General features: G+C 44.5%; 1 protein-coding gene across 1 annotated transcript in view; it reads left to right on the top strand.

Annotated features, from left to right (window-relative positions):
• Positions 1-2,091: 2,091 nt before the first annotated feature.
• CCDC13 (coiled-coil domain containing 13) overlaps positions 2,092-16,087 on the top strand; it is a 52,201-nt gene continuing 38,205 nt past the window's right edge. The window contains exons 1-2 of the mRNA XM_027583366.1: positions 2,092-2,171; positions 15,282-15,508. Coding sequence (XP_027439167.1) covers positions 15,288-15,508 — 221 coding nt within the window. The 5' untranslated portion in view covers positions 2,092-2,171; positions 15,282-15,287. The remainder of the gene's footprint in view (positions 2,172-15,281; positions 15,509-16,087) is intronic.

Genomic DNA, 16,087 nt, shown 5'->3' with positions numbered 1-16,087 from the left:
TTAGAAAATCACAGGGAAAATCTTTGGGATCCAGGGCTAGGCAAGGAGTTCTTATAAAAGCATAATCCATAAAAGATTGATAAAATGGACTTCATCAAAACCAAAACCTTTTGTTCTGTGAAAGCCCATGTGAAGAAAATTAAAAGACAAGCTACAGATTGGAAGGAAATATTTACAAGCCACATATCCAACAAAAGACTGGTATCTAGAATATATGAAGAATTCTCAAAACTCAACAGATATGGGGCAAAAGACATGGATACCAAAGAGGATAGACAGCAAATAAGCACATGAAAAACATGCTCTATATCATTATCCATCATGTACATTAGAACCACAATAAGATGTCACTACATACCTATTTGAATGGCTAACACAAAATAGTAATTACATCAAATACCGGCGAGGATGTGGAGAAACTGGATCACTCAATGCACAATTGCTAGTGGGAATGTAAAATGGTACAGCCACTCTAGAAAACAGGTTGGCTGTTTCTCATAGAACTAAACATTCAGGGGCTCCTGGGTGGCTCAGTCGTTAAGCATCTGCCTTCGGCTCAGGTCATGATCCCGGGGTCCTGGGATCGAGCCCCGCATTGGGTTCCCTGCTTGGCGGGAAGCCTGCTTCTCCCTCTCCCACTCCCCCTGCCTGTGTTCCTTCTCTCACTGAGTCTCTGTCAAATAAATAAAATCTTAAAAAAAAAAAAAACTAAACATGCAGTTGCCATACAACTAACTGCACCCTTGGGCGTTTATCCCAGATAAATGAGAACTTGGGTTCACACACAAAAAAAACTGTACATAAATGTTCATATCAGCTTTATTCGTAATATCCCCAAACTGGAATCAACCCAGAAGTCTTCCAATGGGTAAATGATTAAATAAACTGGCATATCCAAACCATGGAAAACTACCCAGCAGTAAAAAGGAACATATTGATATGCAACAATTTGGATGAATTTCCAGGGAATTACTCTGAGTAAAAAAAAAAAAAAGTCAATTCCCAAAAGTTAGATATTGTATATTTATATAAAATTCTTGAAATGACAACATTTTAGAAAAGACAGTTGAGTGGTTACTGGGGTTTAGGGACTGGGATGTGGGGGAGGGATGTGGATGTGGTTATAAATGCCCAAGAGAGGGATCCTTGTGGTGAATGAAGTATTCAGTGTCCTGACTGTGGTGGTGGGTACGAAAACCTACACATGTTGTAAAATTGAATAGGACAAAACACATCACAAACATGAACAACAATTAAACATGAATAAGATAGGTGTATCAGTGTCAATATTCTGATTGATACTGCAAAATGTGGTCTGGTGCCACATGTTCGTGAATGTCTATGGAGTGAATGCCTTATGAGGAAAAAATAAAGAAAAGCAATTATGAGATGTTTGGACATTTTCAAATTATGAAGGCCTGGATAAATATTGGGAAACCTTCCTTGGATCTCCTTTCATAGAAATTTGCCTCCCACTTCCATATAGCCTGAATATAGTAGTGACTTAAGTTGGGCAGTGTCTTAAAAAAACAAACGTGTTTTCCACGATGAAAATAAACCATATTCAATATTTTTAAGTCCCCCAAAATGCAAAAATAAAAACAGCACTGTAATTCCACCATCCAAATATAACCATTTTCTTTTAATATTTCTATGTATTCCTCACAGTCTTGTTTCCGTTTTAAAAAAACACAGCTTTATTTAGCCATTACTATTTTGCCTCCTGCTTTTTTCACACCATCACAACACAATTTCCCCCCATATTTTTCAAAGACATTCTGAATGTGTCACATTTCGTGGTGGGATCATTCACTTTTCAACTCCCTTACAGGACCACTGAATGCATCTCTGCCCAAAATGTCTGGCCGACGAAACTTTTAAAACATATGTTCCAGAATCGGATGACTGGGCCAACTTTAAAGTCTCAGGCACACAACGCCTTTTTCCACCCAGCCCACCGCCCCTCTTCCCACACCTCCTCAACCTGGGTCACAAACGCTACCGTCACTTTCCCAGCTCCCGGAGCCCCCTCGGCCTCCGTAGACACGTGGTGACGTCACGCATAGAGCGTTGCTAGTTTCCCTGGTGACGGTTGCTGGGGCAGCGCGTGCAGGCGTCCGGACGAGGAGACAGCTGCTCTGGCCTTAGAAGTGAGGAGCGGAGTGGCCGCTGTAAGTGCGGGGAAGGGCCGAAGGTCCCAGGCTGAAGCCCGGGGAGCCCGCAGCTGCTGGGGGGGCCTGGACCTGAGTCGGAGCGCACAAGCTCGCCCGGGCACCCTGCCCTGCCGCTGGCCCGATGCTCACTGCCGGCCTGGCGAGCGAGGTCTCTCCCCACTTCATTCTGTGAATCTCCACGTACAGCCTTCTCGCCTCTCCAAACAGACACTTAGTTTCCGTATGGTACAGGAGTTGGTGAGGTGCAGAGGGTGGGTCACCTGCCCAAAGTCACACAGTAGGTGGCATGGTCAGAACTCCGACCTAGGTCTGTCGGAGCAGCACCCTCTTTTGGTTATCGGCTGCAGAGCCCTGCTGCACAGTACTGAGAGGCGGAGCGGGAACTAAGGGGCTTGTTGGTAACCACTCCTGCATATTCCCGATTCAGGGCCAGCCCCCACGGGACCGAGACCCGGACGAGCGAGTCCCCTCAGAGCGGGACTCCCACCCGGCCAACCAGACATGTGCGCCCCACCCCCACCTCAAGCCCGTCCCTATGTTGATGCGGGCCTGACAGGCAGTCGGTGCCCAGGGCTCCCAGCTAGGAATCTCTTGGGCTTCTCCTCTCCACCCCCAGGACCCGAGGCTGTTGCTGGGAATACTCTAGGAAAACATAATAAAAAAGAGAGAGGGAGAAAGAAGAGGGAGGCTGGTGGGGGCAGAGGAAGCTCATGCCTGGAAGGGGCCTCAGCCCTTCCTGCCTGGTCTCTGTCCCCAGTGCTCAACTGTCTCTGGGACCTTTGCTTTGCTACAGGAAGTAGCCTAGTGGGTGGGTGCCGCTCTCCCCATTCCGTTGGCTCCAAGTCTTTCCTGAGCCGAGAGTTCCTTCCATGAAGACCTAGCCTTAATTAAAAAAAAACTTAATAGGCTTTATTTCTTAGAGCAGTTTTAGGTTTACAGAAACATTGAACAGAAAGTACAGAGTTCCTATATACTCCTCCCTTTTCCCCATTATGAACATCTTACATTGATGCGATACATTGTTACTACCGATGAAGCTATATGTTGTTATTAACTTCAAAAGTCCATAATTTACATTAGGGGTTGTGTGAATGTGTGTGTTGTACAGTTCTGTGGGTTTTGCCAAATGCAAAATGTCAAGTATCCACCATTAAAGTATCTTACAGAAGAGTTTCACTGCCCTAAAAACCCCCTGTGCTCCACTGTTCATCCCTCCTCCCCTCTCCCCAAACCCTGGCAACCACTGATCTTTTTACTTCTCTATAGTTTCGCCTTTTCCAGACTGTCATATAGTTGGAATCATACAGAATGTAGCCTTTTCAGACTGGCTTCTTCACTTAGCAATATGCATTTAACTTTCCTTCATGGCTAACAATTTTTTCACGGCTTGATAGCTCATTTCTTTTCCTCACTAAACAATATTCCCTTGTATAGTTGTACCAGTTTGTTTATCTTCTCACATATTGAAGGATATCTTGGTTGCTTCTCATTTTAGGTAATTATGCATAAAGCTGCTATAAATATTCGCTTACCGGTTTTTGTGTAGACATAACTTTTCAACACATTGGGGTAAATATGATTGTTGGATCATTTGGTAAGACTATGGTTAGCTTTGCAAGAAACTGCCAGACTGTCTTCCAAAGTGGCTGTACCATTTTGGATTCCCACCAGCAATGAATAAAATCTCCTGTTGCTTCAAACCCTTGCTAACATTTGGTGTTGTCAGTATTTTGGATTTTAGCCATTCTAGTAGGTGTGTAATGGTATCTCATTGTTGTTTAAATTTGCAATTCCTAACAACATATGATGTTGAACATCTTTTCATACGCTTATTTGCCATCAATATATCTTCTTTGGTGAGATGTGTATTCAGATCTTTTGCTCACTTTTTAATTGGGTTGTTTTCATATTAAGTTTTAAGAGTTATTTTCTATATTTTGCATGCAGTCCTTTAACGGATATGTGTTCTGCCAGACTGTGGCTGGTCTTTTCATTCTCTTAACAGTGGCTTTGAAGAGCAGAAGTTTTTATTTTTTTTAAGATTTTATTTATTTATTTGACAGAGAGAGAGAGACAGCTAGAGAGGGAACACAAGCAGGGGGAGTGGGGGAGGGAGAAGCAGGCCCCCCGCAGAGCAGGGAGCCCGATGCAGGGCTTGATTCCAGGACCCTGGGATCATGACCCCAGCCAAAGGCAGTTGCTTAACAGACTGAGCCACCCAGACACCCCAGAAGTTTTTAATTTTAATGAAGTCCAACTTACCAAATTTTTCTTTCATGGATCATGCTTTTGGTATTGTATCTTAAAACTCATTGCCAAACCCAAGACCATCTAGATTTTTTTCCTATATTATCTTCAAGTAGTTTTATAATTTTTCATTTTACATTTAGATCTATGACCCATTTTGAGTTAATTTTGTGAAAGGTGTGAGGTCTGTGTCTAGATTCATTTTGTTATATGTGATGTCCAGTTGTTCCAGCACCATTTGTCAAAAAGACTATTGAATTGCCTTTGCTTCTTTTCAAAGATCAGTTGACTCTATTTGTATGGGTCTATTTCTGGGTTCTCTCAGTTCTGTTCCATTGATCTATTTGTCTGTTCTTTCCCCAATACCACACTGTTTCAATTTCTATAGCTTTATAGGAAACCTTAAAGTTGGGTAGCATCAGTCCTCCAATTTTGTTCTTCTCCTTCAAAATTGTGTTGGCTATTCTAGGTCTTGTGCCTTTTCATATAAACTTTAGAATCAGTTTGTTAGTATCCACAAAGTAACTTGCTGGGATTTTGATTGGGATTGTGTTGATTGTGTTGAAACTATAGATCAAGTTGGGAAGAATGGACAACTTTGTTTGTTTGTTTGTTTGTTTGTTTGTTTGTTTGGAAGAACTGACATCTTAACAGTAGTGAAGTCTTCCTATCCATGAACATGGAATATTTATTTAGTTCTTCTTTGATTTATTTCATCTGAGTTTCATAGTTTTCCTCATACGGATCTTTTACGTATCTTGTTAGATGTATACTAAAATATTTCCATTTTTTATGTGAACATAAATGGTGTTACATTTAAATTTCAATTTCTAGTTGCTCTTTGCTGGTATGTAGGAAAACAATTGACTGTTGTTTATTAACCTTGTGTCCTGCAACCTTGCTATAGTTGTTTTTTAGTTCCAGGATTTTTTTGGGGGGGGGTTCTTTTTTTGTTGATTCTTTGGGATCTTCTACGTAAACAGTCATGTCATCTGAGAACAAGACAGTTTTATTTTTTTTCTTTCCAGTCTATAATGGTTGCTTTTCCTCTCCCACTGCCAGAAGCGGAGCAGATTTTCCTCTGATTTTCACACTGAGAATCTGGTAGGGTTCCTGGGGGTAAAAATCATAAAAGTATGAGGGCCCCCAAAGGACTAGACTCCGTGGAGTTTTAAAACTGCAAGCTAGTCCACACCGAGCCCTCAACAATCCAATTACAGGTTAGTGTGTCTACTGATACTGACTCTAGTTGTAGGCTTCTGCTCCCAGTAAACTGTGATTCTCTTTATTCACCTGACTCTCCAGTTTTCAGGGAGCAGTTTGCCCTGTGACCTCAATTGTCTAATGATTCTGAGTTCCACTAATTTCCAGTTGTTCATTTTTAGTTTAGATTTTTTTTTCTTATTGTGAGGATAGAATTGACAGCTTCTAAAGTCTTTACATGCCAGAAGTTCTGCTCAGCTTTAACTTTTGAAACTCTCTGCACCTCCACTTCTACTAAAGTCCAGAGCAAGTAACAAGACCCTGGTCATGTCGCAGAGCACCACATGTAGAAGACACAAATGTTATTAAGATGGATTTTAAAAGATAATGCTTGTCTAAGCACTTGTTACAATTACTTATAAATAGCATGTTCACAGATACAGCTGGTTACCAAAGATGGGTGGACTAAGAAAGGCCAAATTCATTCACTTTTCCAGAAATATTTACTGAGCACCTACTGTGTGCCAAATACTGTTGCAGGTTTGCAATACGACAATGAACAAAATAGATTAAAATGTGCTCTCTCAGGTAGCTTACATACTAGTTGGAGAACATAGATGATAAATAAGTAAAATGTTGTGTGTATCAGACGGTGAAAAACGTGATGGAGAAAAATAAACGGCAGGGGAGAGGGAGTTCAGGGGATGGAAGCAGGGGAACGGAATGCCGTATTAGGTAGGGTGGGCAGGGAAGGTATCCCTGAGAAAATGCCCTTTGAATAGACACCTGTCTACCTGTCTGGAGTGGGAGAGGAAAAGAAACCATTACAGGTTGGAAAGGAAGAAATAAAACTGTCTTGTTCTCAGACAACCTGATTGTCTATGTAGAAAATCCCAAAGAATCAACAACAACAACAAAAATCCTGGAACTAAATGTAAGTACCTTGGGAAGAACATTCCAGCAGAGGAACAGCCAGCAGAAAAGTCTGTGAGTTTGATGCATCCTTGATAATGAAAGACGGGAGGGACCAGATTGGCAGAGGGACCAGATTACACCAGGCCCTATTTTTATGCTGAGGTGGGCGTGGTCTGACCTATGTCTTAACAGGGTTACTTTGGCCAATGTGTTGAAAAGAGACCATGGGGTTGGGGGCGAGGGCAGATGTAGGGACAGGAATTAGGAGGCTACAATAAGGATCAAGAGGTGGGAAGTGCTCCGGTTCTAGGTATATTTTGAATGTAGACCAAGAGAATTTGCTGATGGATTAGATGTGCTGGGTGGGGGAGTCGAAGGCACTGATCATTAGAGGCCCTGCCGTTTTTCATTTTGCCACAGAACCTTCACACATGCTGTCCCTTTAGCCCAAATGCTCCTCTTCTACTTAAGTCTTACACATACTCAAGTCTCGGCTCACTTCCTCGGGATTGCTCTCCTGGATTCCCCAGACTATGTCAAACTCCCTGACAGAGACTCTCACCCCTATGTATCTCCTTCAGAGCAACCCAGTGATCATTTTATGCTTTTTCATGTGATCACTTGATCAATGTCTGGCTCCTCCACCAGACTATAAGTTCCATAAGAAGAGATCCATCCATAGATCTCTGTGTGATGCCAATGCATATTTGCTGAGTGATCTTTAATCCACGTCCTACAGGACCAAATGAAATCAAGTTGAGTGTCCTTAGTGCTGTTTGCTCTAAGGCCAAAATTGTTGCTGTGCTTCCTCTATTCATTCATGGCACACATGTTAATTTAGTACCCACTGCATACCCATGCTGGCTTATACTGCAGAGACAAGATTCAGAGATTAACGTTAACAGTTTCTACCTGAGGGTAGGTAGAAGGTGACAGAAAGTCTTCCATTCTTTCATCTGGACTCCCAAAATATAAAGAACAGGCATATCTTTGCTCCTGTTTTTAATGTATACCAACCACATTGTCATGAATTAGTCAGGAATCAGGGAGGGCCAAGAGGTGTTTTTGGAAAAATTTAGCTTTGGCATTATTGTTATTTGCTTTTATAAAGTACAAGTTTTCCTTTCTGCTTCCTGGGAATCAGCATCCCCAACTGAGATCCATGTTGTCTTCGGTCAAGGGTCTACCTTGATTTGTAATTCAGTTGTTTAGGAAGAGGAGGAAGAATGTGGCCTGGGGCCCATCTCAGGAGGTCCCTGGCATCCCCCCTTCAGCTGCCCCTAACTACAGCTTCCAGCCCCCACAGCCTCGGCCCTGATCAGCCCACCCTGCCTCTTCTTTGCTCAGACTCACCAGTCTGTCCCCATCCCTACCTGGTAATGTCTGCTCACCTCTATCTGCTCCTGGCCATCGTCTTCCTCCATTGTCCCCTTCCTTCTCTCCCACCTCCTTCCCAGCCTCCTGCTCACCTTCTCCCCACTGTATTTTGTCCATACCCCAGTCTTAGACTCCTGAGGCTCCAGGTCAGGCTGCTCTTCTGAGCTACAGACCCACCCAGCGTCTCCAGGTGGAAAGCCTAGGGAGTCTCAAACTCAGCAGTGCCCGGCACCAGGCTTGCCTGCAGCTTGGAAAACTCTTCTGCCTGGACCCACCATCTCCCCAGCCACTCAAACCCAAACCCGCTAGACTCCCCCTCTCCTTCTAGGCTGCACCCTTTCCCCCCATCTCTTCCATATGGCACCATTCCTGTTCCCCATTCTCCATCCCCACTGCCACAGCCTTGATTCGGGACCATGTTCCTTTCAGGAAACATCCTCTCAGCTAGGCTCCTTTGCCTCCAGCTTCACAAAATGCAAGTTTGATCCTGTCTGTGCCCTCTGAACATCCCCAGCATCCTCACGATGAAGTTTAGGCTCCTTACTTGGGCCAGATAAGGCCTTCTTTCCAGTCCCTCCCCAAACATTTGCCCTGCCTTCTGGCCGTCCTGAGCCTTTCTCAGTTCCCCACACTCATCACATTCTCTCTGCAAATGCTCTTCTTCTGGCAGGACAACCCTCTGCCCCACCACTCCCGGCACCCCTTTTCCCCACCCTAAGCCAGTTTCTTTAGCACTCAGCTTCAAGCTGACTGAGGTGCTGCCTCTCCTGCAGGTCTCCCCACCTTCTCAGACCATTTACCTCCCCTCATTCTCAGGCCTAGCTCATCTTTAGACTCACCTGGGAAACTTTAAAAATAGATGCAAAACATAAATAAATAAACTAAAAAATAAATGAAAATAGATGCCAGGCCACAGCCCAGACCAACGACATCCAAATCTCCACTAGTTGCCGGCTTAGCACAGAGCATGGGGGCTGGCCTGGGGGCTGATGCAGACCAAAGGTGCCCTGTGAGGGCAGACATGCTGTCTGTCTCCCACAGGCTTGGCTGGGTTGAGGACACCCCATTTCATATGAGGAGAAAGATAGTAAGAGCTAAACTGTCAGGAGAGTTTCTGTGCCAGGTGCTATAGCATACACTTGCCATGCATTCTCTCATTTACTCCTCACGGCCCCCCTGTGAAGTATATAATGATTATCATCCCATTTTACAGATGGGGAAACTGAAGCACAGATATTAATTTGCCCAGGAAACAGTGTGCATCCAAGAAGTACCTGTTCCCCAGTGACTTCAAGTGCATATCAGGAACAGAAAAAGGCTTTACATGTTACTCTTTGTTTGTTTATTTACTCAGTCATTCATTTTTTAAGTTTTTTCTAAATTGTAGTTGACATAATGTTATATTAGTTTCAGGTGTACAATATAGTGATTGGACAAGTCTATACGTTATGCTGTGCTCACCACAGTAAGTGTAGCCACCATCTGTCACCATACAATGCTATTACAGTATCATTGACTACATTCCCTGTGCTGTACCTTTCATCCTGTGACTTATTCATTCCATAACTAGAAGTCTGTACCTCCCACTCCCCTTCACCCATTTTGTCCATCTCCCACCCCCCTCCTCTCTGGCAACCATCAGTTTGTTCTCTGTATCATTCATTCATTGTTTTCCCCTTCATCCTTGAGCACCAGCTACAACTCATTCAATGACAGTTTTACAAATAATTGAAGGCCCATTCTGGGCAAGATGCTAAGAATTAAAAAATAAGGCATAAGACCTCTGCCCTTAAGAGTCCTCTTAGTAAAAGGAAGGAATAGAAACAAAGTCATAGATAATTATAATACATTGAGTAAGTTAAGGGATGCCCAGGGGATTCTAGGAGTCCACAGAGTAACCCCAGGGGAATCCTAAAGGTTAAACAGGAGTTTATGGGAAGGAGAAAGGGCCAAGGGGGAAAAGCCTGGGGAGGAAGGCATCCCAGGAAGGTAGAGCAGCTGAAGCAAGCCTCTGAGATGCCTCCAGGCTTGAGCGTTAGGAGGAGTCACAAAGCCAAACATCTGCTGGGGCTGATGGGAAACGAAAGTGGGTGAATCCAGCAGGTGTAAGAGAAAGAACAGCATTTATGAGCAGTGATACCAGGATGTGCTGGCTGCAGCACCTGGGAGTGGTAGGGGTGGTGTTGAGTGGGAAGAGCATAGCCTGCCCAGAGGGAACTCCTTCTGGCCAGCAACTGCTATTCTTGCAGGACTAAGGACCCAGCATGGCCAGACCTGTAAACTTTTGAAAAAGAACTTTTGAAAAAAATCTGGATTTAACTGAAATCTACAGATCTTTGAATGTTGGCAACAAATTCAAATCCTCATAGAGCATTCTGTGAAAGTTAACTAAAAATGTGGGATGAACGCCACCTTTGGGCCAGCCAGAGTGACCTCCATGAGTCCTGACAGGGTCTTGGAGAGGTAGGAGCCACTTAGATCTGGTTTTAGAAAGGTCCCAAATGGTCATATGTGGTATAGATTAGAGATACCAAGACAAGACCTGGGAGCTAAGATGGGAAGCAGGCAGCCAGAGAGATGGGGAGGCACTAGGAGGATACTGGGGTGAGCAGGCAGGAGATAAGGTGCAGAAGAAGTGACCTTGTGATGTGAAGGAGTGGCTGTGGAGGCTAGAGGCTGCCATGTCATGGGGCTGGGTCACTGCAGGCCCAGCAGCCAAGGAAGGCTTTCTGCTGATGGGTCACAAGCATCACTGTGAGGGACAGGAAGCATCTGGGTGTGGGGCAAGAGGAGGAGGAAGGAAATTCCCAGGAGAGACCACCAGGAAGGGAGAAAAAATAATATTTTGTTCCTACCAATGCATAGCTGACAAAGTATCTTGATACACACACACATACCCCCCTTGCTTTGCATTTGCCCCTCACAGCATATCTATGGCCTCCCTGCCATCATCCCCTGCTCACTGAAGAGGGACTGAGACCCAAAGAGGTCTAGAAACACTCTAGACTCACACAGAGCCAAGTTCACCCTGAACCCTTGGTGCTATCTCAGCTTGGGCCAGGCTACTTGTACAGTAGCCCAGACCAGCATGTCCAACACCCAGGCTGCGCCCTGACCAGTGACATCAGAATCCCTGAGTGTGGGACCCATGCACCAGTATCTTTAAAGCTCCCCAGGTGGTTCCAGTACGCAGCAGGGGTGGGAACTGCTGCTTTATATGCTAGGCACGGCCTCCAAGTTGCTGTTGACCCAGAATGATTATTAATAGCGCTCCCTTTCACTCTCCAAGGTGACCCAATTTGGAAAATGAAGTATATGATTGTCCCTTCTTACAATCTACAGAAATAGGAAATCACAGGATAAACTTATTTTTAAATTCTTTAGTTACATTTTCAAATAATAGGCTCAACAAGGTTTTCTTCAATCTCTAGACACTTTTTCAGGGGAAATTCCCCTAAATTGGGTTGGCAAGCTAAGGCCCCAAAGTCCAAATCCAGCCCACTGCCTGTTTTTGCAATAAAGTTTTATTGGAACACAGCCACACCCACTCATTTCTGGCTTATCTAGTGCTACTTTCTGCTACAACAGCAGAGCACAGTATTTACAACAGAAACTATATGGCCCACAAAGCCTAAAATGTTTACTATCTGGCCCTTTACAGAAAAAGTCTGATTTGCCTGTTTATAACATTGAGTCCAGTTGTTAAGTTACATTATATCCCTGGGTGTCCCAAAAGACGGGTTGGGAAATTGAATGACTAAGGTCAACCACGCCAGCAGTCAGCCATGCCTATGTGACTGACCCCCAATAAAAACCCTTTTGCTTGTTTAATAAAGTCTGAGGGGAGACTTATCTACGGCTGCCACACATTCAGCACAGGTGTCCAGAGGTTCCTGTAGTTTGAGGGTCCCCAAGACTAGCCTCAGTTTCCACGATTTGATAGAAGCACTCGCAGAACTCAGAAAAGCTGTTATACAGTTATGACAAAAGGCTACAGATTAAAATCAACAAAGGAGAAAGGCATATTGGGCAGAGTCTAGGAGACACGAGGTACAAGGTTCCAGTTGTCCTCTCCCAGTGGAGCCTCAGGAACAGCGCTTGCTTCTCCCAGCAAGATGCATGAACATTGGCAGCCAGGGAAGCTCACCCAAGCCTTGGGGACCAGGGTTTTTACTGCAGGTCAGTCACACAGGCATGGCTGACTTCCTGAATGGCTGACCTTAGTCATTCAATCTCCCACCCCTTTAGAGGTCAAGCTGATACATGGCGTGACCCAAGGCCCCTATCATAAAATCACATTGTTAGTTAGCATAGACGATCTGGAGTGGCCCAAGTCCCCCAGGTAAAGAAAGGCATTGTTGCCAGGCAGGATATACCAAAGACTTAGAGGTTACCTCCTAGGAGCCGGTCAAGGGTCAGACCTTTCTTTGGAATAGGCAGGGTGTGGACAACCCAGACGTGATGAGTTAATTCTTTACTGCATAGTTCCTCTTATGGGCCGAGCTACCTGGTAAGGAATTCCAAGGTAACACCAGTGCCTCTTTTACTGCAACAGGCTCAAGGTCAGACTGCAGGCTCAGGCCTCAGCACACCCCAGCCACCTGGGCAACGCTGACACAGCCCCATGCCTGGTCTCCACTCCATACTTATTAGATTGAATCCTCCAGGGCTGGGGCCTGGACATCAGTACTTGTAGATTGTATCCCTAGAGATTCGATACTGAGACAGGTTTAAGAAGCCCTCGGTATGGGCTCTGGGACCACCCCTGTGGACAAGGTGGAGATAAGTACAGTGGAGAGATGTAGATGCAGGGAGGATGTTCTTCCTAGAGGGTCAGGAAAGGATGTGCTACTTATGCCGGGCCTGGGGGAACCAGCAAGGTTTAAGTCAGAGGAGGGGGAGATGTAGAGATAGAGGAGCAAGGGGACACTAGAGAGGACAATAGACTGGAAGGAGAAACAGAGGCTTAATCCCCCAAAGCCTTTAATGCCACTGGGCTTGGTTTTGTGGCTAAAGGGCATCTAGTGAGGCTCTTTGGTGCTGGGCATGTCAGGCTCAGAGTTGTGTTTTAAAGAAAGTAGTCCCTTGGCCAATGCAGGCTGGACTATAAGTAAGGTGGGAAGAAGGAGAGGACAGCCAGGGCAGTAGGGACCTGCTGAGCAGTCCTGGGAACAGAACCATCCATTATTAGTTCACCAAATACTCATTTCATGCCTGCTACACACCAGGCCCCATTCTAGGCACTGAGGGCCCAACAATGAACATCACACAGTGCCTGCCATTGTTGGGCTGGCAGACAGGGAGAGAAGCAATCAACAAACATACAGTGCGTCAGGTGAAGCCAAGTACTGTGGAGGAAGATACCACAGAATGAGGAGTGTGGGCAGTGAGAGTAAGAAAGCTTTCTACAAGAGAAGAGTGCAGAGGCCTCTCTGATAAGGTGACATTTGAGAGAAGTGAGTAAAGTCGACGTTGGCTGGGGGAGGGGGTGGGAGAACATTCCAGGGAGAGAGAACCACAGTGCAAAGGCCCTGAGGTTGCCATGAGCATGATAGTGAGAGCGGTATCAGTGGTGCCGGAAATATGGGGGCAGATGTGAAGACATTTATAGAGAATCAACAAGATTTATGGCTAGTTGGTTGGTGGGTGGATGATGTGACTTCGGTTTGGTTTAAGGCAGGGGTGCTTAACACTTGCTACACTTTAAAATCGTGTGGGGACCATTTAAAAATTCCAGTGTTCGTGCTCTGTTATTCTGTTTATCTGGAGTTCAAAAGTAAACAAAACCACCCAGAATGTAAGCACATAATACAATTTAAAACTGGGCAAAAAAATATAAATAGACACATCACAAAAGAAGATATGCAAATGGCCAGTAAGCCCATGAAAAGATGCTCAATATAATTTGACATCAGGGAAATGCAAATTGAAAGCACACTGAGATACTACTACATACCCACTAGAAAGACTAAAATTGAGACTGACCATACTAAATGCTGGCAAGGATGTGGAGCAACTGGAACTCTCATACACTGCTGGTGGGAATAGAAAATGTTATAGTCACTCTAGCAAACAAGTTAGCAGTTTCTTATAAAGTTAACATAAATTTACCACCTAACCTGGCATTTCCACTTCTATGTATTACCCAAGGGAAATAAAAAAAAAAAATATGTTCACACAAAGACTTTCTTATATATGAATGTTCATAACAGCTTTATTCATAAATGCTGACAACGGAAACAGTTCAGGTGTCCAATAACAGGTGAGTGTGTGAGCAAACTGTGATATATCTACACAATGGGGTACTACCCAACCATAAATAGGAATGAACTAATGATGCATGCAACAACACGGATGAATCTCTAGAAGGTAGTACTAAGCGCGCGCGCGTGCACACACACACACACACACACACACACACACACACACAGCAAAACAAAATGAAAACAAACCACAGAGTACCTCCCATATGATTCCAATTATATGAAATTCTAGAAAAGGCAAAACCATAAGTGACCAAAAGCAGACCGGAGTTTGCCTGGGATTGGGACTGGCAGGGAGACTGACTGCAGAGGGGCACAGAGGAACTTTTTTGGTGTGAAAGAAATGTTCTACAGCGATGGTGGTGGTGGTTTACACAAATATATGTATTTGTCAAGACTAGTTTTCACACATAAAATGGCATATTTTAGTGTCAATTAATTATACTTCAATAGAGCTGATTAAAAAGAAAACAAAACTCATCTTTAATGGCAGAGGTCAGAATAGTGGTTACTTGGGGGAGGGGGGACACCTGCCTGAAGAGGGCACAAGATAGCCCTGCTGGAGGACAGGAAGTACCCTATACTTTGATCCGGGTGGTCACCACAGGGATGTCTACTTATGTTAAGATTCATTGAGCTGTACACTCAGGATTTATGTACTTTACCATGTCTAAATTATACTTAATTTTTAAAAAGTAATGATGTCTGGACCCCACTCCCAGAAATTGAGATTTAATTGGTCCAAGGATGTTGTGCCCAAGCTTTGTTATATTTTAGGGCTCCTAGGGGAGTCTAATATCCAGCCAGAGTTGAGAGCCACTGTTTTTAGAGACAGGAAGGAGGGCAGTGTTGAGTCTCAGCTCTGGGGAGTATTCTGATGCCTTTGCAGTCTGGTGGCACATTCAGGGCTGGGGAGGATGCTCAGCTCAGCTTTGGCTTTTAGGGGATTTGAGGTGAGGGTGGGTCTTCTGAGCTTCTATATGGACACCACAAGGCTAATCTGGGTCCTCCCCACTTGGAGGCTGTAGACAGAGCTGATAGTGTGCTGAGTACTCTCGGGAAATGTGCACTTGGTGGGGTTTGCTTCTTTTCCTACTCCTAGGGCAAGATGGCAGCAGATGAAGGTGCACAGGACACCTTACGTCTCCAGTTCAAGGCCATGCAGGAGATGCAGCACAAAAGGTTACAGAAGCAGATGGAGAAACAGAAGGAAAAGGAACTGAGCCTCGAAATCAATGTCGATGACCAAAAAGAGCCCTTGGAGATTTCCGATGGCCTCAGTCTTCTCCAACCTGGGGATCAAAACTTGAAAAACAGCTTTGAGCAGAGGTAAATGCAAGTTTGAACTCTCCCAGGAGCACTGGAGGGAGGTAAGGAGGGAGGGGATGAACTGATCACAGACCAGTGGGCAATCAGGTTGACTAGATGTGTGTTTACAAGTTGAGCCACAGAAGTTTTGACACAGGTTGTCAGACTTGGGTCTGATAGATCTGTGCTCCTATGGATATATTGGTATAAACAGTATTTAAAAATAATTTAAAGTCAAGTGGAAAATTTGAAGCTCATCAGGGTGTAGTTTATTCACTTGAATTTTCTTATTCAGTCTCTCTTTCATGAAAATTGTGTTTGGGTTTCTGAGGAGCTGGTTGGCTAACTCTGATGGTTCATAAATGATCATTGCTCCAAATTCTCATCTGGGATCATTCTCCTATGCCAGTTTCCCTTTCCTGACACATAACAACCCATAAACACACCTGTGTAAAGAAGCTCTTGTTGGGTTCCTTGGTTCTTCCATGGTGAAGAGGTTGAAAGGAGTCCAGAATCTTCTCATTTTGTTCTAAATTCAACAACATCACAGATGCATGTTGATTTATACTTGCTATTAGAAGCAGAAGGCTATGTTGATAC

The sequence above is a fragment of the Zalophus californianus genome, chromosome 1 (assembly GCF_009762305.2).
Source record: "Zalophus californianus isolate mZalCal1 chromosome 1, mZalCal1.pri.v2, whole genome shotgun sequence".
In the NCBI taxonomy this organism is placed as follows: Eukaryota; Metazoa; Chordata; class Mammalia; order Carnivora; family Otariidae; genus Zalophus; species Zalophus californianus.
The sequence above is the reverse complement of the archived record's forward strand: the minus strand, read 5'-3'. Positions and strand labels throughout refer to the sequence as shown.